Consider the following 24,820-nt stretch of genomic DNA (forward strand, 5'->3'; position numbering starts at 1 on the left):
GAAAGCATCACGTTGTGATAGACAGCGTGAAGGCACCCTGAAAGTGCACACTGTTGTCTCTGTTTCTGACAGCAGAATGTGTCCTCTTTGCCCCAAGCAAGGAGCAAAAAAAAAACTGTGCCAAAAGGACAGTAAATAGTATTCTCTCTGGTGGTGGATCGATACATCTGAATGCTGAAATGCAAGTGGAAAGCAAATGTGCTCTCCTGAGCCGCCTGCTCTGGCCTTGCCTGTGACTGCATTGCAGTTTGGTATTATCATACGCTTGCTGAGGACATCAGTTAAGTTCATGTGTCACAGCAATGCTGCCAAAAGGGATGTGTTCTGGTCACATTAAGAGAGGCAAGAGAATTGCAAGGATAGGGACCAGTTATCTCTGGCTTTTTTTGTTTTCACAAGCATTTGTAAAGGTGATTTTTATGCACATAAGTGTTTAAAAAATGCATGTTTGTGCTGCTGGCATAGCGATTGCAAGCTGGAAGCTTCTTGCATAAAGTATTTTCCCAGTAATTATCAATAATAAATGAATTAATGCAGGTCTGAAACGGCTCTCTGGCCTCGTGACCAGGGCTGAGCTGGATCTAGTACCTTCATAGCAGATTTTGAAAACTGTTCCTGTTCAAAGTGCTTTAATCCTCTAATCAGAGCTGAATTCTCCAAAGGGATCCTGTCACGCAGAGTCTCTGAAACATGCAGCCATTTTTTTTTGATGCTTACATACTGGATGCTTTGGAAAATCTTGCTTTTTACAAGAAAAGCCACCGAAAAGGGTCATCGAAACCTTAAAATCCCATGTTCTGATCCCTTGCATGTTTTTGTTCATTGGTTTAAAACACGGCTTCAAATGTTTCTGCCTCCTGTGCCTGGGGCTCCTTTTTCCCTACAGTACGTCACAGAGGCAGAGGGCAACCTCCAGCGCGCGCGTGCCGTGGTGGATGGGATGCAAAAGGAGAAAATCGAGCTGTTGAACCAGCTGGAAGAGGAGAAGAGGTAAAGCAGGAGTTGGATGGCTGTGGGGCAAGGTGAAGTTCTCACCTGGGAATGTTGTTTCTTGGGTCTAAACGAAAGGAAGTGGCTGCGAGCTGCTGCCTTGGTTGCATTCAGATATCAGAATAAGCAGTGCTCTCTGCAGACTGGGCAGTCCCGAACCCTTCACCTTTCTGGCTTTGCAAAAGACCTTTGTTGATGATGTACTAATCTTAAATCCTAGGGAAGGGAAGAGAAGGGAAGGGAAGTCAAGTCTTTTATTGTAGTGCCCAGTTCCCCAGATCCTGAAGGCATCGTCCATGTACATACGCTCAAACATACATTTGTTTTCTTGGCAAGAGCGATGATTGTTGTTCTTGAAGTCCAATTGCTCCATATATATAACTAAACCATTCCGTGGGAATAGAAAGGCAGTTTTGTGTGCCTCGTAATTGGAAGAAAAACAGTGAAATGGCATTAATTTCAATTGAACGATGCCCCTGCTCAAGACAAGTTGTTCTTTCAGGCACAAGTCCCCCCGTTCCTCTTTCAGGCAGCTCACTTTCCCAGCTCAAGGAGGCCCTTTAACCTAAGGCAGCTGAGTTCTTTCCTAAATATCAACAGAGGCCTCCTCTAATTAGCAGAGGTTTAGACAAGGAAGCTTGTTTATGAAGTTAGATATACGCACTTGCAGCTATTTTTATCTGTGACAGAAGATCAGAGTTCTTGCAGCTGGCTGCCAGTGCAGCATTAATGTCGGCCCTTCTTTCTTATTTTGTTTTACTTTACTATCAGTAAAGAGAACAAAGAGGAATGAGTTTAGCAGAAGATTGAATTTCCATGTTACTGAATTTCTGGGTTATCCGTTTAGAATTTGCAAAAGGGTTCTGGGCACTCCTAGGTTTGTGCATGTGTTTTGGCGTATGTTTGTGCATGACTGATGTGTATGTACCTGGCATGAAGGCAAATGTTCGCTCTTCACAAGCCTGTCTAGACTGTCTTGCTTTATGTGTCATGATATTTACCCTCCGTTGAGCTGCTTGCATTTAAAACTGTCTGTGTCCATCTCCTCTCTGTTGTTGTGCAGAGCAGGTTCGTATGCAATTGGCCACTTGGAGATGGTTGCTGATCTGGGTGTCACTGATTGTTCTTTATGTGTTTTCCCCTTCTTCTCTCCAGGAAAGTGGAGGACTTGCAGTTCCGTGTCGAGGAGGAATCCATTACGAAGGGGGATCTGGAGGTAATTCCTAGCGCTCCCCCCATACTGGGGGTCTAAGCTCAGAACTGCGTGTGCAGTCTCACTTCAGTAATTTCTATGCTTAGCTCTGCGCAGCACACTTCAATGGCGGCTGTGGGCCTGCTCTTGAACACAATGAGGTTAACTGAAAATTGTTCCTTGCTGTGTTACCCAGCCACTGCTAATGATTCTAGGAACTGTGTAGAAATAATCCCAGCGAGCCAGCCTGGCTTTAAATGTTACCGTGAGATGCCAACCCGTGTTAAAATCTGACTGGAGGTGAATGCATTATGAAATGTTGTTCCACGATAGAAATGATCGGGTCGCTCAGTTGCTGCCCCTGCAGTGTCTTGTTAATGGCTCTCATTTTTGGAAGCACTGTTGCTTAATGCAATATTGTTGCAGCGAACATTTTTTGTGCAAACTGGAAATTGTGTTGCTCAAACTGAATGGTTGACTCAATGGAGTTTATTCGCACCTTACTGGCTTGTTGTAGAGACAATTAGGATTTCCATAAGCAAGTAATTCCCTTGCAGAGAAATCTCACATAGGAAATCAGTGGAGTAAGTGCTCTTTCATATTGCTGAGGCTGTTCCTGCAAAATGGATGTTCTTGGCCATGATGCTCAGAAAAGCATCTTCTCCGTGACTCCTGGATCAAGGCCTTCTGCTGAAGGCTAGGCTAAGCCCCATAGGGTGTTTCTAACAGTCACACGTAGATTTTAGAAAAATCCTGGGCTCTGGGGTGTTCTGCATGGCAGGCAGCGTCCCTCGAAGCTGTTCGGCTGAACAAATCGGTGCGCCTGAGACCTGCCATCCCCTAGCACAGAGATGCTGCTTCTACACATTCTTCTGGGATGTCTGTTCATGTTACAGTTGCCACGTTATGTAACTTGTACCAACCAAGTGCATGCTGCAGCTGTAGTTTGAGGCTAGGCCAGGGCTGTGTTTGGGAGTGCTGGACAGAGCTGAGCTCTGGCAGGCAGCTGATCTGGCCAGGTGTGGTTTCAAATAGATTAAAGGGGTTTTTAAGATCTATTTTGAGTCAGCAATTTTACTTGTGGGGAGGCTGCAGGTTAGGTTTCTTGCTCACAAGCGGGGAGAGGCTGTCAGGAGCATGGGGACAGCCTCTCTTCAGTGGTGGCCATCAACAAAAGAAGAGGCAACGGCCACAAATTGAAATACAGAAAGTTCTGCATGAAAATGAGAAAAAACTTCTTGACAGAAAGGCTGTAGAGCACTGGAGCAGATTGCCTAGACACATTGCAGAGTCTCCTTCTCCAGGGATATTCAGAACCTGTCTGGATGCAATCCTGTGCAGTGTGCTCTAGGTGACCCTGCTTGAGAAGGTGGCTGGTCTCCACAGGTCCCTACTGTCCTCAACTGTTATACAATTCTAGGGTATTACGATTGTTGTTGCAGAGCCCTAGGTACAACTAGATGGTACTTCTGCTCAAAGAGGGAAGGCACCACAATCCAATGCTGTGGAAATCAGACTTTGCTTTGGAGCAGGTTGGTGCTTAGTTTATCCACCTGTTTAAAAAAGATAGGAGTAATTCTGTTTGAAAATTGCTTTGAACTTCATGGCAATCCTGTTCAGACCTGCTGATTTATGCAGCAGTTTAGTATCTCTGTTCGTTTCATTTGCTTTCAGTATTGTGCGTTTTTTTTATTTTAGCAACATACTGGGTGCAGCAGAACCTGCTTTCGTCACCAAGAGCAGGGCTCACACTGTCTCCAGAGCAAAAATGGAATGAGAATTTCCATGCTATTCAATGTGGTCCTCCTGGAGGAGGCAAGTGAAGAACCACTGCAAGGTCTTTGCAGTCTCTTCCCCGGTGCAAGCACCTTGTATTGGTGATCTGCAGCTTAGGCAGGGCCAAGTCTGCCTTTAGGGAGTATCTTCACTTTAGGCTTGATGCAGGAGAACACTGAAGCAACTGTGGGCTGTGTTCCCAGCTGTCCTGTGAGCAGCCACTCTGAGTACCGAGGAAAATCCTGTAGTTTTCTGTCCGGATGTATTTTTCCTGTTTGTTTGTTTGGATCTTTTAGTCTCCTCCTTTTGTGAACTGCCTTTCCTTGTCTTGTACACTGAAGATGATGTTGCAGCCTTCTCTCTTTCCCTCTCTCTCCTTCTTTCTCTCTTCCCCGTTCCCTCCATCCCCCTGTTGTTCTTTTCTCTCTGTGCGAGCAGACTCAGACGCAGCTGGAGCATGCCCGCATACGGGAGCTCGAGCAGAGCCTGCTGTTCGAGAAGGCACAGGCTGAGAAGCTCCTCAAAGAATTAGAGGACACCAGGGTAATCCAAACCCATGTTACCTGCCTGCAGAGCAGCCTGCTTGCCCGCCGCGTTGATGCTCATGACACTTGCTTTGGGTTTCTTTTTATTTTGGTTTGTGTGGTTGGTTTGGTTTTTGCCTTGAATCCAGGCTTCCCTGATTTTTGGCTTGGTTTTTATTTGCTCTCCCTCCTGGAAGTAGCAGTGCTGCATAACTTCTGCTTTTGCTTCTTGCGTGGGGACTTGTTTCTTAGACTGAGTTTGCTGCCCTGCCCCATGCCACCCTCTGACACACGAGCGCTTCACGGGTCATCGTTCAGTTGACGTGCCTGAGCAATACCTGCACCCTGCCACGGTAGCCAGCCCCAGATTGTGAAAGGAGAGAGCATTGCAATGGCCAGTTTTCCAAAAGGGATAAATGTTACAACCCACCGCTCCTACCCTAATCTAAAATCAAAACTTGGCCTCCTGAGCTGATTATTATTGGGAGAAATGTCGATTGAAACAAAATGGAATTGATGATTTGTGTGAAGATCTGCTTGGGTTCTTTGCTTCTTCTGCTTTCTTTTCTTTTTTTCTTTTTTTCCTTAACACTTCATCCAGTCCAATCTCTTATTCTAAATCTGTAGCCTCAGCCACCCTGGGCTCACCAGCGCTGCTTGCGGGAAGTTCAGCCCTGCGAGGTTACGTCCAGATAGCAAGAAAGCAATCCATAGCCCGATGCTCCTTGTTAACCATGGCCCAGTTCATTGTTGTGCATCCTCTATTCCACTGCGTTATTTTTACTTTGCTAATAAAGTCTAACAAGCACCCATGTAAAATCCCTTTTCCTTTTTACACCAGGGTAAACAGGCCAGAATGCAGAAAAGGTGGCTGCAGGCTGAGGATTGCTGAGCAATAAAGGAAACATGATTTGCTTGGTGCTGATCTCAGTGCTTGTGATGCTCCTGCATGTGCAGTCACATTTCCTCTGTGCATCATCTGGCCAGATGCCTAGCCTGGAAATATAATGGTCTGTCAGGATGTTATTCCTAATAAGCTGCTGCTGTTCCACTGTAGGTAAAACTTTAGGAGCTGTTTCAAAGACGTTTGTTTCCTCTGCTGACAATGAAGGGTTTGTGTTTGCAGAATGAATTGCAATTGGCACAAAACTGTAACTGCTGGAGTTAATCGGTGATTGTTACCCTGGTGCAAAAGTGTACTCAGACTAGAGGGTCTTGGGTTTCCTTTCCCTTTTTTATTTAAACTTTGACTAATGTAGTTTGGTTATATATCCACTGGAGCATGTTTACTATAAGAAAGGACACATCAATGAGGGGTAGGGACTGATTTTTGCCTTCTCTGTCCTGTTGCAGTTGACCACGGTAGCAGAGCAGTCCAGGATCCTGCAGCTGGAGGAGGAGCTGAGCCTCAGGCGCAGCGAGGTGGACGAGCTCCGGCAGTGCCTGAGAAGCTCTCACCAAGCGGAGACCCCCGAGCACAACCTCGGCTTGCAGTCTGAGGCTCTTCGCCTGCGGGATCAACTGCTCTCCGCCAACAAGGAGCACCAGAAGGAGAGCAGCCAGCTGAAGGAGAAGTATGAAAAGACATTGAAGAAGTATCAGCAGGAGATGGAGAAGCTGAAGGCCACCAATGAGAAGTACTCGCAGGAAATAGTTGACCTCAAGCATAAGGTCCAGCAAGCCACTAATGAGAACATGGGGCTGATGGACAACTGGAAGTCCAAGCTGGATACGCTGGCATCTGATCACCAGAAGTCTCTGGAGGACCTCAAGGCCACTTTGAACACAGGGCCTGATACCCAGCATAAGGAGATTGTGGAACTGAAAGCAGTGGTGGAAAGTATAAAGATGGAGCACCAGCTTGAGATGGAGAACCTGAAAGCAAAGCATGACATTGAGATGGCTGTGCACATAAAGGAGAAGGAGAGCCTGAAACTGAAGCTGCAGGAGGCTGTGGATGAAGTGGAGAAAAGCAACAGCAACTGGAAAATGCAACTGGAAACCAAAAGCAATCAGCACCTTCTGGAACTCCAGGATATGAAGGACAAATGTCGAGATGCTGAGCTGAGGGTGCATGAACTGGAGAAACTTCATGGTGAATATAAAGATCAAACACAAGCAATAGCTTTCTTGAAAGATCAGATTTCTTTGGCTGAGAAGAAGATGTTGGACTATGAAACACTACAGAAAACAGAAGCGCAGAGCAAACAGGAGATCCACAGACTGCAGGAAAAAGTGCTTGTCTTAGAGAACAAACTGCAGTCCATGGAGTCCCTGCATCCTTCTCAGCATGCAAATGTATGACTTTTGGGTCATTTTGCTTATTTATCTTGTCACTGTTAGTACCCGTTCCAGGAGAAGCCGCTCTTTTATGCTATTTATTGAGGTTTCTGTGCCTCAGGTTATCTGACTGCTTTTTACCTTCCACTTATAGCACTGATTTTTCTGCACTGCATCTCCGTGCTGAGGGTGGGCTTGGAAGCCAATGCAGTGGCACAGTTGGAAGAAATAAGAAGCAAGAGGAGCAACTGAGCCACTTTTGGGTTTGAAGTCTGTGGCAGCAGAATGGGGCCATTGAAGTGGTTTGGCAGGGACGGGCTTTCACCCTGAGCAAGCAGCATTCTTAGCTAAAAAAGCATCTTTTTCACAATACAGTGGTTGTCCTCCAAAGAGGCGCAGCAACCCGAGTGTGTTGCCGAGCCCTTGGAGTAGGTGAGGGAGCAGTGATGCATTCCCATCCGTGCAGGAGAGGCAGCGTGTGGCTTGCGTGGCACAGGGAGCATCATTCAAAGATGTCATTCAGGGCCTGAGCTGAGGAGCTGAGTGGAAAGGAGGGTGCCAGCACCACAGCAGAGGTGGTGCAGGGGCCCTGCGCCCAGATCAGAGACTATAGGGGAAAAGCCGCCTGCAAGGGATGGGATGGTACCAGGCCTGAGGAATAAAATGATTCCTGAAGGCAGGTCCTGAGCCTGCTGGGGAAGACTAGAGTAGAATCAGTAGGACCATGAAGATAGTTTTCTGTGGCCTCTGTATTTCTTTACTTTTTTTACTGACTTTTCTATGACTTTTTGTCACAGGACTGCCACCATTGGATGGCACAGGGCCGTGTTTATTCATGACAGGCTCACCTCCTGTGCATTAGAAACCGGAGGGAGGAGGTGGTTAATTCATGGCTCTGGAATGGCTATTTGGGATTTGACGTTTGCACAAGAAATGAGCTAAAAGTGAACTTGGAGCTTGAGGCTCTCCTTGTCTTATGGGAATATATGGAATTAAAGTCCTGAGATGTGCATGTCTTAAGAATAGTTGTTGGAAATCTTTCCCAAGGGATGTCTTCCCTGCTCTAGACTGTGAGGTACCAATTGAGTGAACACAAGGTGCATGCTTGATTTGCCACCACGAACAGCCCCTTTGGAGTCTGTCGAGCCACTAGGCAGCAAAGCCAAGACTGTGGATTACTGTTGGCCAAACCAGGGCTTCACGCTGCAAAAAGGACAGGAGAGGCAAAAGCTTGAGGAGGAATCTGCTACGTTAATGGCAATTTAAGGATTTCTCAGCATGCTTCAGCTAGTAAAGACAGTGATGAACACTAAGTACATGACCGCAAAGGCAGAAGGTGAGCAGTGGTTCTGCGAGGTGGGAAAGGGCCCTGGAAAAGGTGGATCACGTCAGCGTAATATGGCTGAGATTCAAAGAAGAATGAATGCAAAGGAATAAAGTGGAGGTTTATTTCAGGGCCCTTTAAATGAGAACGCTCTCAGATTTCCTTGGTAGTCAACTAGAACTAGCAAATCTTGAAATAATTTAATTGTGTATATATTCAAATCAAGAAAATGCCACAGAAATGCATATAAATGAAAACCCTTGAGTATCATAAACTCTATTTAAATGTCTTATTTAATGCACCTGCAGTATTAACTATCTGCATGTTTTTAAACAAATGTCTTGCAAACAATATTCTTTTTTTTTCCTGGGTCTTCAAATGAGAACCGTAAGTGTGTTTCCAGGTAGCAGTTAGCTTTCCGTACCAAAAGTGCATCAAACAGTGAATTCTCTCTTCGTGTGTGCTCCTGCTTGGGTTCAAGTTAGCAAATGTTTATCTGTCTTGCAGCCCCTCTGAGCTCTGCAGACTGACCTGATGCTTTCAGTCGTGGAAGTATCAGATCTATGGTGAGGTCCCACTGAGGGCATCTGGATGTGGGTGTGCTCCAAAGGCTGAGCTGGAGCCTCTGCTCTGGGAAGCTTCATTCCTGATCCCTGCTGTCCTCTTAGGAGTCTGGAGTTAGCAGTTGTGTGGGACCAGAATTGATCATGTGCTGAAACTTGGTGACCATTGCTGATCTGGACCTGTCTTGAGATTAACTCTGGAAACTAGGGAATGGCCTTTTAGGCAATCATGTATTCCTGAATGTTTGTTTAGAGAAGAAGCTTCCTTGTCCAGGGTGAAATTGGGAGCAGAGGTGTAGTGTTTCCTGGGATGGAGCAGACCTCCCTTGTACCGTATTCACAGGTCTCTAAGCTGCTTGGGATTCCCTTGGGATGTCACTTGCACTGGCTTTAGAAAGGTGCAATGTAGGATTTGCAGGTGGGAAGGGAGAGAGTGGGAAGGGATGCGGATAGCAGGAATCCCAACTGGATGATGACTGGTGCTTCTGGTGGGTCTCCGAACCGTCGGAATGAATACGGAGCTGATACTGGCGCCACTGGGAGCACAGAGTGCCTGAGAGCACACACACGTCGGCACGCTGCTCTTGGGCTCTTGCCCCATGGAGCCCGACCTTGCTTTGGTTTCATGCCGTTTCTTGTGGGACTCCTGGTAACTTTAAAGCAGGGAGAATGGTCTTCATGCCCTTTCTGAGGCTTCTAGCACTGCAGCCCGGACAGAGAGGGTGGGGAGAAGGCAGAGTCCTCGCTCTGGACCAGTTTTATAACTTTGGGCACAATTAGGCGCTTTGGAAGCGGAGGACGTGGCTGCTGGTAGATCTCAGCTCAGGTGCTAAAGAGCTGTTTGCTTCTGTTCTCTCTGCTGAAGATGTGTCCTGACTAGCTGCAGGAGATTGGTTCAAACCAGAGCAGCTCTTGATTGCTCTCTGCCAGCTTGTGATGCTCCAGAGTGGACCCGGAGCTTGTGAGGAGAGTCTGGCCTCTTCCTCCTCCAGAGGGAGTCTCGCTGTTGGCCTCCACAGGCTGTTGTGTGGGGGTATTTGGATGATACCTGTTTGCCTTCAGTAATGCTTAACCATAGACGTGATCCCTCAAAAGCCTTTGTTTTCCTCCAGGATGGATGTTCCTTTAACTCTCAAAATGCAAAAACATCATAACTTGGCTGCTGGTTCCACACCTACCACTTTGGACAGGACTCCAGTCCACGGTTGGTGACTTTTCTTTGCAGCTCTGTGTAAAGGACTGATATATGTCTGATATCTTAATTTATTTCAGATGATTGACACTAATGATATTTCAGAAGAAAAGATAAAGATGAAGCAGACTATGGAAGGTAGGAAACTTTCCTGTCTTTGTCTTGCAGAACTAGAACTTGCGGTTCTAGTGACACATGCACCTTCTCTTCCTCCACCTCCCTGCCCTTGGAGGGACAGCCCTGGCAAAGGGACTTAGGAAACAATTTCAGGGCTTTAGTTTGCTAGGTGACGTTTCTAGCCTGGGTTTTTCTCCACTCTAAGATGGGCAAATACAGGAAGGATGTTTTTTCTTTCGGTGTTGCCTTCTCACCATGATAATGGCATGGGGTGGAAGCAGATCTGGGGGAATGGGCGCTTCCATCCCTCTCCAGGTGAAATTTGGTCTGCTGAGTGTCATTTCCTTTGGAGGGAAACTGCTAACAGCAGATATCAACGTCACTGGTTAAAATAATGGAGGTTGCTTTCTTACTGAACTTGCTATAGATCAAATCTATCTTTGCAATGAAGTCCTGAGTTTATACACTGGAAAATTTGTGTAAAGGGGCTTTGAGGCTTCCCTGAAAAGGAAAAGCCATAGTCCCTAATCTGAGCAGCAGCAGAACTGATGAGCATTGAGAATGATTTTTTTTTTTTGGTTGTCCCTGAAGAATTCAGGGCTATTCCAAGACTTTTTAAGGTGCTTCCAAATCAAATCTCCCTGTGCTCATTTCTGTGAGGCTATATTGTATTTCCTTATTCTTCCTTAGGGTGGGTTTTTTTTTTTTTTTTTTAGCAATAGAAAAAACCCTTGCCTGTGTAGATCACAAAGGTGATCTTTAAAGTACTAAGCTTGTCACTTCTATTTTTGGGTAGCATGTGGCTTGCAATGACATAGCTTTTTTTGTCAGTTATTCACCTCTGAGGAGCCTGTTCCCTGCAAAGCCTCTTTTAATTCCTGCCGAAGAAGAAGCAGTTTAAATAGAGGTTTCTGGGGCTTAAATTTCGCTTAATAGAGACTCCAGTTAGTTGAGTGTCACCCCAGCTGCTTATGCATGCAGGCAGAGGTGCCTTGCCCTACTCCAGTCTGTCTGACTGCTGTCTTTGCAGGTGTCCTTGCAGGGTGACACATGTTACATCAAACTATATGTTGATGGACAGTGATTTGAGAGTAGTGCAAGAACTGGGTCTTGTTCTTTATCTACCAATAGTCGCTGCTCTTGAAGTGACCCCTCAGTCCATGTGCACATAAGTTTCCACTCTGAATAAAAAATGGACTCAAAATGACCAACTCAGACCTGGGCATAAAAGCCTCATGCTTCAAGTCTAGGGCTCTGTTTGTGCATGAAAATGTCCTTTAAAATGCCTTTCAGCATGGTGGGTAGCACGAGGAGTTGTGCTGAAAGCCCCTTTCTGTGATTTTATTTATTATAATTAGTTTTATTAATTCCTGGAGGGTTTTTGTTTTCACCTGTGTGTGTTATCTTATATCTGTGTGATATAGTTATATACCTTGCCTCCTAATGCCTGGATGGTCTGCCTTGCCACACAGTCAGTGTCTTCCTGACTTGCCAGAGGCTTTTTTCCAAGCTTCTCATCCTGGTTTCTTCCCTCTTTTCATTTTCCTGAAGATCTCCAAGACAAGCTGAGCAAGAGAGACAAGGAGGTGTCATCACTGGTCTCCCAGACCGAAACTCTAAGGGCCCAAGTAAGTGGTAAGTTCCCCTAATCCAACGCTGGTGGGAAGTCAGTAGCTCCATGTGTGTCCCTCATAGCTAGCAATAGAGAAATAAATAATGCCAGGTCTGAAGATTCTGAGATGTCCCTTAAAAATGGCCAAACACAGAGTGTTGCTAAGCCTCTGTGGCTGCTGTGCACAGCTGTGGAGATGAACTGGGCAAAGTGGGGCTAGGCCGGCGTCTAGAGAAGGAAGGAAGCGGGGTGGGAAGGCAAGTTAAGAACTCAGAGATCTTTCTTCCCTGTGTCCATTGCTTCTCCCAGCTTTGGAAAACAAATGCAAAAGTGCGGAGAAGAAGGCAGATTCCGCGTTAAAGGAAAAGAAGAGGCTGGAGAACGACCTGGAAGCCTTGAGCAAGAAAACGCACGATGCTTCGGGACAACTGGTGCTCATCAGCCAGGAGCTGCTCAAGAAGGAGAGGTCAGACTGCTGGCTGCGTGCCCCAGGCTCGTGCTCCAGGCTCCCTAAATCGGCAGCCCCCAGGGTGGTGGGAATTGGGTCAGGTTTGCAGATGGGTCTTTCCGTGGGTTAGGGTGGAGGGGAGCATGCTGAGATGTTGCCCAGCCCCTGCAACCCCTTGTGTCCTCGTGTGCTGCTTGCTGCAGGAGCCTGAACGAGCTGCGGGCCCTGCTGCTGGAGGCGAACCGGCACTCGCCGGGGCCGGAGCGTGACCTGAGCCGGGAGGTGCACAAGGCCGAGTGGCGCCTCAAGGAGCAGAAGCTCAAGGACGATATCAAAGGGCTGCGGGAGAAGCTGGTGGTGCTGGTGAGCAAATCCTCCTGAGTGTGGGCTTGGGAGGGCTCCGTGTTGCTCTGGGAGCAGGTGGCATGAGCCAAGAGGGCTTCAGGGGGCTGTTCCCATGGGACTTCAGGGGGCTGTTTCCATGGGACTTCAGGGGGCTGTTCCCATGGGACTTCAGGGGGCTGTTCCCATGGGACTTCAGGGGACTGTTCCCATGGGACTTGGACCCTTAGCCAAATAGAGAAAAAACTGTTGGGAGAAACTGGAAGAGTCCCTCTTACCCCACACAGCTTATTCTTAGGTCAGAAAAGGGATAATAAAAGTGTCCTCTAATTCCTGTGTACTCAGTGTCCTCCAGTGGCTGAGATGTGAATAGTTGAACTCAGCTTGGAACAAACTGGAGTTGCTGTTTGCTGCCTTTGCTCTCGGAGCTGCGCTCGGACCCCATCTGCTGTTGAATCTGAAATACGGTCGTGTTGGTTCCTGAGCATTTGCAACCCACTTAGTTATTTTTAAACATAACTTGCACTAATTGTCGCCTTGCTGTATGAAGGACAAGGAGAAATCAGTAACGGATCAGCGACGGTACTCCCTAATCGACCCGTCGTCGGAGTCGGAAGTGATCCGGCTGCAGCACCGGCTCGTCAGCACGGAGGACGTCCTGCGCAACGCGCTGGAGCAGGGCCACCAGATGGAGAAGCTCATGGAAGCAATGAGGCTTTCCTCAGAGAAAACACAGGTAGAGCATCTGCTGCTCCAGAAACAGCCTTCCAGGCCTTTGCTTTCCTGGGTATGGCTTAGCACTAATGAGACTTGCACACTGGTCGTTAGAGATCCCTTTGCGCTCTGCAAGAACAGTTATTAGAAGTGATGTTTAGGGAAAGCTGCAAATGCAAGTTCTCCTTTGTGCATGATGTGGGGTGTGCCAGATGCCCTTTGGGGAGAATTCAAGTTCACGCACACAGGGCTACGTTTCCTTGGCCTAGGAAGGAATGTAAGCATGTACGTACAGACCCTTATTTGTCTCTTTAAAGAGAAAAACGGCCTGTTGCCTTCTTCAGGAAGGGCTGTAACTGTTTCAAACGGACTTTTGAAAAGACCAATAAGACTTTTTTTGATGGATTTCAAAACAAAGTAAATTGCAAGCAATAACATTCTTTAACTAGCTGATAATGCCCTTTAAAGTCTCTTTAATGTACAGAAATTTTGTCATTTCTTTTCTCTGCTGAGAGAATTATTTCCGTGCAGTTCTAAAGCACAGACTTTGGAGGTCGTTCTGGGAAAAGGTTTTACACTTATCTTAGTAGCTTCTGGAGGTCTGTGTCTTCCTGATCTAGATTTGCTGTGGGGCTCCAAGTGCTTCCATTGCAGTTGCTGCCTTCCCTCCCCAGCTTCTTCCAGTTTCCCATTCTTTCTTCTGAGAAAACCAAACCAGCCCCTTACGTTTTGCTATATGAGGAAGGTTACATCCTTTCCTGTAAAAACAGAACATTGATGTCAATAATCTTGATGTCTCTTGGCACATTTGGCCTTTTCTGCTTCTTATCTGTGATGTGCCCTGCCTCTGCACAGAATCACAGATTGCTTAAGGTTGAAAGGGACCTCTAGAGATCATCTAGTCCAACCCCCCTGCTCCAGCAGGGACACCTAGATCACGTGGCACAAGATCCAGGCAGGTCTTGAAGACCTCCAGAGAAGGAGACTCCACGGTCTCCCTGGGCAGCCTGTGCCAGGGCTCTGGCACCCTCACAGGGAAGAAGTTCCTCCTCATCTGGAGATGGAACTGCCTGTGTTTCAACTTACACCCATTGCCCCTTGTCCTATCACTGGCCACCACTGAGAAGAGCTTGGCCCCTTCCTCCCTACATTCACCCTTCATGTACTTATACGTGTTAATCGGATCCCCTCTCAACCTTCTCTTCACCAGAGAAAACATAAATGTTTAAAGTTCTTACACTTTCCCCAGAGATGGGAAAAGAGGGATGGCTTTTGCTCTTGGTGTTCCTTGTCCCAGGTTTTGCAGTTAACTCTGCCCTTGGCTGCTCGTTTTATCAGACTTTGAGAATGAGAAGCGAGGAACTAGTCTGTGTCCGTAAGGCTATCCAGATAAGTTATAACTGAGAAGGATACAATTGCCATGTGGGAATTGGGACAGGATGCAGAGGTTATGAAACTCTTCGTAGAAAGTGGTATGGGATTTTGCATTCCTTATTGTGGAGGGCTGGGCTGCAGCAGGAGGGAACAGAAGCCTTGCCAGGTCTCGGTGCTTGCAGGCCAACGTTGGATTCTGTCTATGTCCCTCTTCTAAACTAAGTATTGTCTGTTCTCTCTGACAGAGTGTTGGAAATTCTGGGTCTGCTAATGGGATTCACCAGCAGGATAAAACCCACAAGCAAGAGGTAAGTTTTGAGCAAAGTTTTATTTAAAGTCGTGATTGCCGCATGTGGCTTCTTGCCTGCTGTGCTGGGGGGCAAGTCTTGCATGAAGGCAGCTCTGCCAGCAAGGCTTGACCCTGTCGTTCCCACAGTAAGACAAGAGCCTCTGTGCACAGCACTTGTTCCCAGGCGTGGTGGGAGAGCTTCCTAGAGCCAGTGCTGCCTACGGGGATGTGGGACAGCCCCTAGCAGCTGTGAGGGATGCCACCAACCACCACAGCCTCTCCTTACCTTTAAACCCACTCAAAGCCATCAGGAAGATGCTAGCAATATGTACGTTGAGATACAGCAGGTACCTCGCTTAGGTCTCCTGGATCAGTGTCTCTACGACTTTTCCACTGCTGACAACATCTAGAACCTGCTCAGGCTCAGGTCTGTGCCATCTCCTCTACGTGGATGACATTTGTCCCCCGGGCATGATGTTTATAGGATACCCTGTCCCAGTCTCCCCTTTTTTCCGTGACGTAGGGTGGGATCTGTGGCCTCGGACATCACTTCCCCATGGGCAGGATGGCCAGCCTCAACAGGAACTAGTGGCTTTGCTGCACGGAGCAGGGCACCAGGGCTTGGTGTATCTAGTGCTCTGCTGAGGCTGTCCCGCCCCACATCTCAGTTTCCCCTTCTGTAAAAACACTCTCTCATGTGGGCTGTGGAAGAGGAGCATTGTTATGGATGGTTGTAGATTTACCATTTTTGCAGAAAAATAAGAACCACTTGACTGCTTCCTCCTGAGCATCAGGAACTCCCTGTTTTTCCTAACAATGTCTCTTTCCTTCCAGGAGAAGCTCTGATAGAGATGAGGTGAAAAGGATCATTTCACACCAGTATCGGGCTCCTGTGCACAGTCTGGAAGAACAATACCACATCTGGCTTTAGCACCTCCTAAAGACTAGACACAGTATTTTCACTTTCAAGCAGGACAATATTTATAATATACTAACTGATATAATCAGGACAATCCGGGAATCCAGTTTTCCAAGCCAGCCATTGTTCCAGGAGGAGCAGAAAGGTCTCTCTGGGTTTGGTATCTTACCTGTAGTTTCTTTTTTTTTCCTTTTGGACTGTGGAATTTGTATTGCTTGAACCACCCTTTCCCCGACGTGGTCGGAGTGGCGACTGCCTGCACGGCGACTGAATTGTCAGCGAGTCCCAAGGGACCCTGTAGGAACCGCAGCGGGATTTGCTTGTGGTGTTGAAGCCCAAAGCAGGTGCCTAGGGGTTTCACAAGGTCTGCCCCGCTCCCTTTCCTCCACTCTGGTGTCCCAAAGAACCACGTGAGTGGGTGAGATCCGCAGGCCGTGACTGTTTGTGGTGCTCTGTGTTGGACAGGGCTTGCGGGGAGATGTTTTCCTCCAAGTCCGTGTAGAAGATGTCTCAGTCCTAGAGCACGGAGGCTTCGCTTAGTATTTGTATAATAGCATGTTGTGGTATCTACCCTGATTTCCGAGCTGTATTTATTTCATTCCTCCCACGCCCTGCTGCTTGAGGAAGGTGGCTCCGAGCTATGAGGGGCAGGTGCCCCTCGCTCGGGTGCCCTCAGCCTTTCTGCTTGCAGCATGGTTGCTGAGCAGATCTCCCAGCATGGCAAAGCAGAAGGAGCCCAAGACTGGGGCCTTGCAGGGCTCTGCTCTGTGTAGAGTGGGGCAACCCCATGGGGCACGTGGTGGGTGAGCGTGCAGCGCGTGCAGGAGCTCTTCCTCGTGGCCACCCAGTGGGTACTGGCCTTGCCGGGGAAGTACAGGGTTTATTTGGTCTCCTTCCTTTTGCTGAAGGCTTTACTCTTCCCTCCGACTTGCACCAGGGCTATTGGGATGGAGTAAGAGGAGAATATGCCCATAAGATAGCATCCTGTGAGAGTCCAGCTGGCTGTCGGGTACCGTAGGCAGGGCAGAGCAGTGTTTCACAGGGCCCTCCCCGCATGCCAGACCCTTCCATCCTTCAGGAGCACGTCATAAGTCTCATCTAGAAGAGGACAAGGCAGAGGTTTGAGCCAGCCTGCAGGCGGATGAGCACTGCAGGTCAGCTTCAGTGCTGCTTGCCTTGTTGTTTTCTTTTCTTTTCTTCTTTTTTTTTTTTTATGAAGTCCATTATTTTTTCTTAGTGGGTTACAAGGCTCTTGCTTGGTGGGCAGCCAGAAACAAGCTTGGAAAAAAAATGGCTTTAAAACATGGCTTTAATTCTGCCATGAGGCGGGTGCTGCTGAACCTTTCTGGACTGTGATGGCCCTGCAGGGCTGATCTTCCCTCATCCTCCCTCAGTTCAAAGGGATGACGAGAGAGGGATGGAGGTGACCTGAGGGCAGTAAAGCAGGTTAAAAAGCATAGCTTAAGTCCGGTTCATTGCAGGGGGAAGAGGCGGCAAAGAAAATTGGCCAGGAATAATTCCAAGGGGACCCCCTTGTTTCTTGTGGAAGTCTTGCTGATCACCAGGAAGACTGACACCAATTGCTGGCTAGTGCTAGGACTTTCAAGGGATCATAGGAGTGGGCTCAAAGCCTTACATAAGTGATGGAGGGAGCTGAATACAATCGAGAAGATCCCAGAGGGAGCACTCGTTGTTCCAGCTGGAGCAGTTAATATCTCACAGGGAGCTGCTGTGCTGGGGCTGATGTTCCCCTGGCCTGGATGGTCTCGGAAATCGGTGTCACGACTTGCACTGACTTGAGTGGCAGTGGCGTTGGGATAACTGAGTGCTCCCTGCAGTGCTGCTGCTCTCCAAATCCAGGGCATTCCGTAAGCATAGGGTTCACGGGGCACCCACCTCTGGCTGCGCCTCTGCAGGGCTTCGAAGGCCCTTCCTAGGTTGTAAGAGACCAAACAACAGAGAAATCTGGAAAGGGACCAGGAGATTCCCCAGCCCTTCTATTTATTTGTAAGATTAATTGCTATTTTTGCCTCTATGCGGTGATATATACAAAGTACTTCACAATACTTGATCTAACTGGCTTCGTTCTTTGGGGGAGGCTTCTTTTTCGTTTCCAAGGCCATTAAACACCGATGCACCCATCTCCAGCCGTCACTCCAGGACTGGATCCTGTTTGTGCCTTTACTCCCCCTTCAGCTTCCGTCCTGCTGCTCCGGTCCCAAAGCTGCTCCCGAGAGCAGCGGCTGCGGCTGGGCGCCGGAGCGAGGGCAGCACCGCTCGTGATGCATGAGGGTTTCGTTACAGCGATGCAAACACCACTGCAGAAGTCTTAAAGATTCCTGTGCTCAGCTGCTCGGCAGCTTCAGCAGTGCAACGCTATCGTATAGGGATTTATTAATACACTAAGATCCTATAGGCCTCATGTAAGTTATCAGAATAAAGGTGACACTAGATGTATAAATGGATGATAACCTTTTACCCGTACGGTATGTATTACAATTTTGTAGCTTAGTCATTTTTTGGCTATCAGGTTTTGTTAGTATGGTAAAAAGGAACACAGGAAAAAAAAAAAAATGGTTTGACTGCTAATGTCTGTTTTGTTATTCGGTTCATTTTGTTTGTTCCTCTGTACAAAAGCTGTACAAACCTCACTGTGTAACCCCTCCGGCTCTGTAATCCCGTACCCTGGCCCCTGTCCTGGCTTGCTGGTGTGGTGAGCTCCTTACTACGAAATAAAATCTGTGGCTGAAGCTGGGCTCCATCACGTGAATCCAGAGTGCTGGGGAGGGAGCATCCAGGCTCTGCGTCCTGCCTGGGATCCCACTGTGCACGGCTGGCCCTGTCGCCTGTGCGGGAGCGTTGGCACCACGGGGACTTCAGCATCTGTAAGGAACCAAGTTAAAAGAAATAACGTGCATGCTCCTATATTTGTTCACAGGTTGAAGCCCCAGCACCAGGAGGGCTCTGGGGGCCACCAGGCTGGTGCTTGGGCACGTCCCCATCACCCTGGCACACGTGTGAGGGACGCAGAGCCTTGGCCTCGGGAGGGCTTCAGATTTCTGCTGAAAGGGATCTGCAGTGTCATGACGGTGCCACCAAGTGCCACCAAGGCCTCGTGGGCCTTGTGGCAAGCCAACGGGACAAGTGTGGCTAGTTATGGGACTAGGGAAGGAAGGAAGCAGGCCTGGAGGGCAGGTCAAGGACCCAGCAAGCGTCCTTCCTCCTCCTCCCTCTGCCCCTTGCTTTGCTCAGCTGTGGAAATAAGTGCAAAAGGACAGAGACCGGGTGCTGAGGAAAGGCTGGAGGGTGACGAAATGCTGTGAGGACCTAAGAAAAAGGGGCTGCTCTTTCCTCACCTGTTTTTTTTTCCCCCAGGGCCAGCCCCAAAGCTGGAACCTCAGTGGTCCTTGTGCAGGGACACGCGATGCCGTGGAGCGCGGCGGGATGTGCTGAGAGGCTGGGCACGGAGTCAGGTCCAGCCGGGCACCCTGAGCCCACGGCTTAAACCCCAGCCAGGGCCCAAGCTCCCCAGAAGGCTCTTGCCAAAATAGCTCATTTCCTTCGAGAACAAAAAGTCACCTGCGTGCAGCTGGAGGCTGCGTCGCGCTATCAGAGCAATCAGCATTTAATTTGATGCAGTCAAGGCTCTAAAAAAGATGCTATCGAGGGGAACATCAAAGCCACGTTCCCCTGCTTGGAGATGCAACGGAAAGGCGCCGTCCACGTCTCATTTTATCAGCGACTTTCAAAACATCAGTCTAAATAACAGAAAATGAATATTAAGAGCGTTTGCAAATTAATGTCTTTTGTAGCTGAACAAAGGCCACTGTCTAACCTACTTCTTTCGCATGTCTGGGACAGCGTCTTATTAAATCCTAATTATACAATTTTGTTGTGTCTAATCATTTCTGCACTTGCAGGAATTCAACCTGAAGCTTTCGCCCCGTTTGTTGGGCTGTGCAGGGGCTTGGTCCTGTCCTTCGTGGCCGGGGACACGAGGGGGTGTAGGGACCCTCGTCAGCGTGTTCCCCCCTGCGTTGTGTAACGGGAGCAAAAGTTTTCAGTCGAAAAGCGCTGGTGGGGACAGCAGGCAGGTGCTTTGCAGGCTCCTGCTCACTGTGACTTTGGCAGCAGGACCAAAACGCGCCCGGGGGGGCTCAGGTTTCTGCGCTTGGCTTTGGTAGATCTGTGCGGACCTGGGCTGCGTTGCAGCATGGGGCACGGGGGAGGAGGGAGGAGTGGTTTTTACCATCTTTGCTTTGAATTTTCCCATTTCAGGGGCATTTTCAGGGCTTGGCTGGTGCCATTTCAGGAGTCACTGAGTGGGAGTGAGCGGCAGTGATTTCCCCCAGGTCCTGTTCACCCGGGCCCAATTCCCGAGAAGAGGGAACCCAGACTGGGGGGTGGACATGGGGGTCCGGTCCCTGTGTGGGCCCTTGGGAGCACTGGGGGGGCTCGGGGGGGCTCGGGGCTTCCGTGCGACTCCGTTAGGGAGCTAGCAGGGCTGCGGCGTGGAAGCCTTTGAAGTGTTAATTAAAAAGAATTATGCAAAGGAGCACGGATTGGAAACATTCATTTGAATCTCAATAAGGCGCCTGTATCAAAAATAGCAGCGGGATCAACTACGGATGCGGCGGCTTTGGAGCGGGAGCCACGGGTGGCCGGAGTGGGCGGGCGGGCTTGGCCCCTGCGCTCCCGAAACGCCTCTCACCTCGGGTTTAAAGAGCTGGAAAGCATCTCATTTTACAGAGCCTCTGGGTAGCCAGTGGCTCCTGGATGCCAGGCCCAACCGGTGTCCCCACAGCTCCCAGTTCAGTCACACAGGGACAGTGCAGGGGACGAGGAGGTGCACCGGCTCTGTTAAAAACGCATCAATATCAGCCTGGCCTTGGAACTGCCCAACACTCCCCCAGCATCTGGGGGGATTTAGGGCTTAAACTGCACATATGAGACCTCTCCATGAGCTGCTTCCTACAGGCAGGGATGTAAGTCAAGGGATCCAGTGCGAGGCAGCTGGAAAACCTGCTGCGCTGGAGCAAGCTCGAAGCTCCGCACCAACACAGGCAGCTGTGTTAAATGCAGGTAGATACAGCAAATATTCAATTCAAGCAAGCATCCCTGCCACGGCAGGTAGGGGCAAGGAGAGACTACTGTTATTTTGTTGATCTTCCCCATATGTTTAGGAAGGATAGGTTTCAGCTCTGCTTTTGCAGGGAGGTCATGCCAAGGTTTGCCCCATAATGAGGTAAAGAAGTACTAATTATTTGAGCTGCGGACGGCATTAATTGTGCTGTGTGCACAGAGGGCTGCGCGGGGCTGGTGCGGGGAGCCAGGACAGGCGGCTCTGACAGCCAGGGTCAGTATCCCTGGAAAAAAGGGAAAGATCCCTTCCGGGGTGGGATGCTCTGACACGTGTCCCCCGCCAGCCTGGAGTGCCGGGCCGTGTATTTGGACATGCGCCAGTTTCCATGAAAAGAGTGAACCCAGTCTCTGTTCTCCCAGGACGGGGCATGTATTTCAAAGCACTTCATTTCAGCTTTTCCTTCCCTTCCTTTTGCCTCCCCCACCCTTTTTTTTTAAATGTTTTTTAAATAAATGGGGGGCGTGCATCACTTCCCACGCCAACCCCTCTCACCAGCGGCTCCTCCTCACCTGGATCCTCGCCCGGGGTTTGCAGCCGAAGCCCCCGCACGGCCCCGGGGCAGCCGGGCCCAGGGTGCTCCTCAAACCCTCCCGCTCCTGATACATAATTTAGAAACCATTTTGTTTTGCCATGGTAGTTTTCACCACCAATTTGCTGTAGCAAAAGAAGACAACTCCCCTTTAGGAAAGAAGAAATAGATAAATAAGCTCGCTCTCTCAATTAAATTCCTCGTGACCTTACTGAAACTTTCTTTTTTCTATTCCCTATTCTATAGAAGCAGCGCTTTTTTTTCATATTATTTTTGTGATCTCCAAATCCACCGAGAGACAGAAGAAATCAGCATATCAGAGAAAACAACGCTTCTTGTGATGCCCAGCAGTCACTAATTAACAAATTAAAAAAAAAAAAGAAGAAGAAAAGAAGAAAAGAAGAAGAAATCTTTATGCAGATATAATTGTTTTCTGGCTATGTTGCCTTTTCTTTTGTCAGCCCGGTGACAAGGAAGTTCTTTATTTCTGCAGCTAGATCAGATTAAACCATTGCCATCAAGCACCGTTCTTCTCGCTCGGTGTTTTTGAGCGCTCATTGTTCCAGCCCCCAAATAACATTTTTTTGCCTGCAACGGTTATGCTATTGTGGTAGGGCTTTTCTTTTCCTCCACTTTGGAGACTTTCATAGATGTTAGAATGGCAAAAGGAGAGTTTAAAGCCTTGGGTACATACAGAGGCCTTGGGAAGCCCAAGGCGAGGCATTACCTTGGTATAGACGTGGCCTAAGTGCCTGGTGCCTCCAGCTGCTAAACTGGAAACTATTTGGGCCCCGATACTTGCCCTGCTGGTCTGGGCATTCCCAAGAGACATCCAGGGATTTCTTCCTCACTGTCCATCCCGGCGCTCCCTTCTTGCCTCATCCCTTTCACCACAGATGTTGTGCCTGTGCTGGCTTTGGAGAGCCCTAATCTCACTTTGGGGCTTTTAGATGCTATAGTATATGTATAAATACTAAATATATATATAAATTTAATGCATCACCGACTGTGCAGAGCAGTGACTTGTTGCTGAGAGTTTCTGCAGGGTGGCTGGGTCTCCTTGGCCACCAACGTCAGCAGAAGCCACCGCAGTGGCTGGGGACCCCTCTGAGGTCTCCATCTCTCCGTGGGCTTCAGGCACCGGAGGAGCTTTCGCTGCAGAAGACGCCTCTGGATTAAGTCACATTTAGGCCTTTCGGCAAAAGGCCTTCCAAATATTCCTTGCAAAGCTCCTTTCTAAAGGCTGCTCTGCACTGGAGTGGGACCCAGAGCCGAATGCGCCGGGAGACTGACCCGTGTCCCCTCCTCGTGTTGCTAGCACCGGATTCCCGGACCTCATCCAGGGGTGCGTCAGGGATGCACAGGGACGGGAGTGGGGACAGGGTGCAGAAAGGGGAGAGTGGAACCTGTGACAAGGGCTTGGGCTTGCTGTGGGGCTCCTGCGCGCGCGCGACCTAATTAAATTAATTTTGTTATTTTTCCTTTTTTTTTTTTTCTTCTTTTCGGTTTGGCTTAAAGATAATTAGCCCAAAGATGCCCTGATTTCTTTCTTCTGAGTAAGAGCTTGCATTTAATTATTTAGCAAGGCTCATTTCTTCAGTTGTCACTTATGTTGTTAGGGCCCTAGGGACGGCAGGTCCGTCTCTTCGGCAGGACAGGATGGGCCCTGCCAGGACACCCCCGCAGCCCCATCCTCACCTCCCTGGGCACCTGGCGCTCTGCCCAGTCCTAGCTCTGGACCCTGACTCATCCATGATTAATTGTCCCAAATTCCCATGTTTTCCCCAATGTTCAGAAAAAAAACCCCAGTGCCCTTGGGGGCTGTTTTGCAAAGCAGGACAAGGTCTGGAGCAGCAGAGGGGACAGGGACCGGCGCAGCCATTGTGCACAGTGACACTAAATCCCATCTAAGCTCCACCACAACCTCCAGAAAGTGTTTTCTCTCAAAATATTTTCTTCTCCCTTCGGCCCCAGAGCTGTAATAGATCATCACTTATTTAAAGCAAGATCCAGCTAATAGAGCAGCTGCATAATATATGCTCCAAAGAAAGAAAAAAATATATGTCAGCAGTTTTAAAACTTCAGAGGTTAAAATGCTGTCAAGTTATTTTTAATAGTTTTTCATTTGTTTTAATTTGCCATTATTTAATATGCAGCAAGGAACTTGGAAGATCCTTGTTTCCTTCACACAGTGTTTTCCCAGCAGGCAAATCCAAGTTCTGTTCCTTTTCCCTCTTGTTCCTCTGGCTGGGGCTAATGGAGCCAAGGCCACTCAGCCAGGACCTCCCAGTGTGTCCCCTTGCCGCCCTGTCCCCTTCGTGGTCCCCTTTTTGGTGACACCAAGCTGAGGGGTGGCTCTGTGGAGCTTCATGGCTGGGGATGTCCCCAAGACATGGGCCTTGCCGTGAGCTGTGCCAGGCCATGCCATGCTGAGACATGTCATGCCAATAAGCCTGCACCTTGCCCGATAGGACCACGCCAAGCCAAGCTGGGCCACGCTGTGCTCTGCCTGGTGGGACTATCCTGTGCCAAGCTGGGCCGTGACAAGTCATGCCCAGCAGTGGTCCAAGGCATGCCCAGTAGGCATGCCCAGTAGGGTTGTGCCATGCCTGGTAGGACTAAGCCATGCCATAGCATGCCATGTCTAGTAGGGCTATGCCGTGCCAATCCGGGCCACGCCGTGCTGTGCCCAGTAGGACTATGTGGGGCCATGCCATGCAATAACAGATCGTATGTGGTGGTGCTACAACATGCCACGCTGGGCCATGCCATGCCCCCTGGGACTGTATGTTTGGTAGCACTGTGCCAAGCCATGCCCAGTAGGACCATGTTGTGCCAAGCTGTGCCGTGCCATGACAAGTCATGCCCGGCAGTGCTTTCCATGCCATGGCCACTAAGGCTACACTATGCATGGTAGGACTATGCCGTGCCAAATCATGCTATGCCATGTGTGGTAGGACGGTGCTATGCCAAGCTGGGCCAGGCCGTGCTGTTCCGGGTAGGACTACGCTGTGCCAAACCGTGCCAGGCCACACCATCTCCAGCAGAAACACGCTGCGCCACGCCATGCCACATTACACCTGGCAACGCTACACTATGCCAAGCTGGTGCCATGGCGTGACGGTGCCACAGCACGCCGGGCCGAGCCGGGCCGAGCCGTGCCGGCACCAACAGGTGGCGACAGGCGCCGGGGAACGATGTCCGCCCGATGCCACCGCGGCGGGGCCCCGTCGGGGCAGGGCGCGCGCCGGGCCGGGCCGAGCCCAGCCGGGCCGAGCCCAGCCGAGCTATTGGCTCGGCCGGGCTCGGCTCGGTCCGGCTCGGCTCGGGTCCCCTCCCCCGGCCGGTCTGCGGGCTGGTTAATCCTGTATGTAAATGGCAGCCAATGGATGTTGTTGTTGAGCGGGGCTGGGATTAGCGGCGGGGCGAATGGCTTGCAATCTTACTGGGATTACAGAACAAAGAGCCTCTCCGCAGCCCCCGGCAGCTGGG

At 49.4% G+C, this 24,820-nt stretch overlaps 1 protein-coding gene across 1 annotated transcript in view; it reads left to right on the forward strand.

Moving 5' to 3' along the window:
* Positions 1-16,371, forward strand: part of CLIP2 (CAP-Gly domain containing linker protein 2) — a 42,797-nt gene extending 26,426 nt beyond the window's left edge. Inside the window, exons 6-16 of the mRNA XM_026050170.1 lie at positions 887-990; positions 2,146-2,206; positions 4,397-4,501; positions 5,836-6,780; positions 9,922-9,979; positions 11,510-11,593; positions 11,880-12,036; positions 12,222-12,381; positions 12,911-13,096; positions 14,694-14,756; positions 15,572-16,371. Coding sequence (XP_025905955.1) covers positions 887-990; positions 2,146-2,206; positions 4,397-4,501; positions 5,836-6,780; positions 9,922-9,979; positions 11,510-11,593; positions 11,880-12,036; positions 12,222-12,381; positions 12,911-13,096; positions 14,694-14,756; positions 15,572-15,583 — 1,935 coding nt within the window. The 3' untranslated portion in view covers positions 15,584-16,371. The remainder of the gene's footprint in view (positions 1-886; positions 991-2,145; positions 2,207-4,396; positions 4,502-5,835; positions 6,781-9,921; positions 9,980-11,509; positions 11,594-11,879; positions 12,037-12,221; positions 12,382-12,910; positions 13,097-14,693; positions 14,757-15,571) is intronic.
* Positions 16,372-24,820: the final 8,449 nt, after the last annotated feature.

This window comes from Nothoprocta perdicaria, unplaced genomic scaffold (assembly GCF_003342845.1).
Source record: "Nothoprocta perdicaria isolate Ctin4 unplaced genomic scaffold, notPer1 scaffold_66, whole genome shotgun sequence".
NCBI lineage: Eukaryota > Metazoa > Chordata > Aves > Tinamiformes > Tinamidae > Nothoprocta > Nothoprocta perdicaria.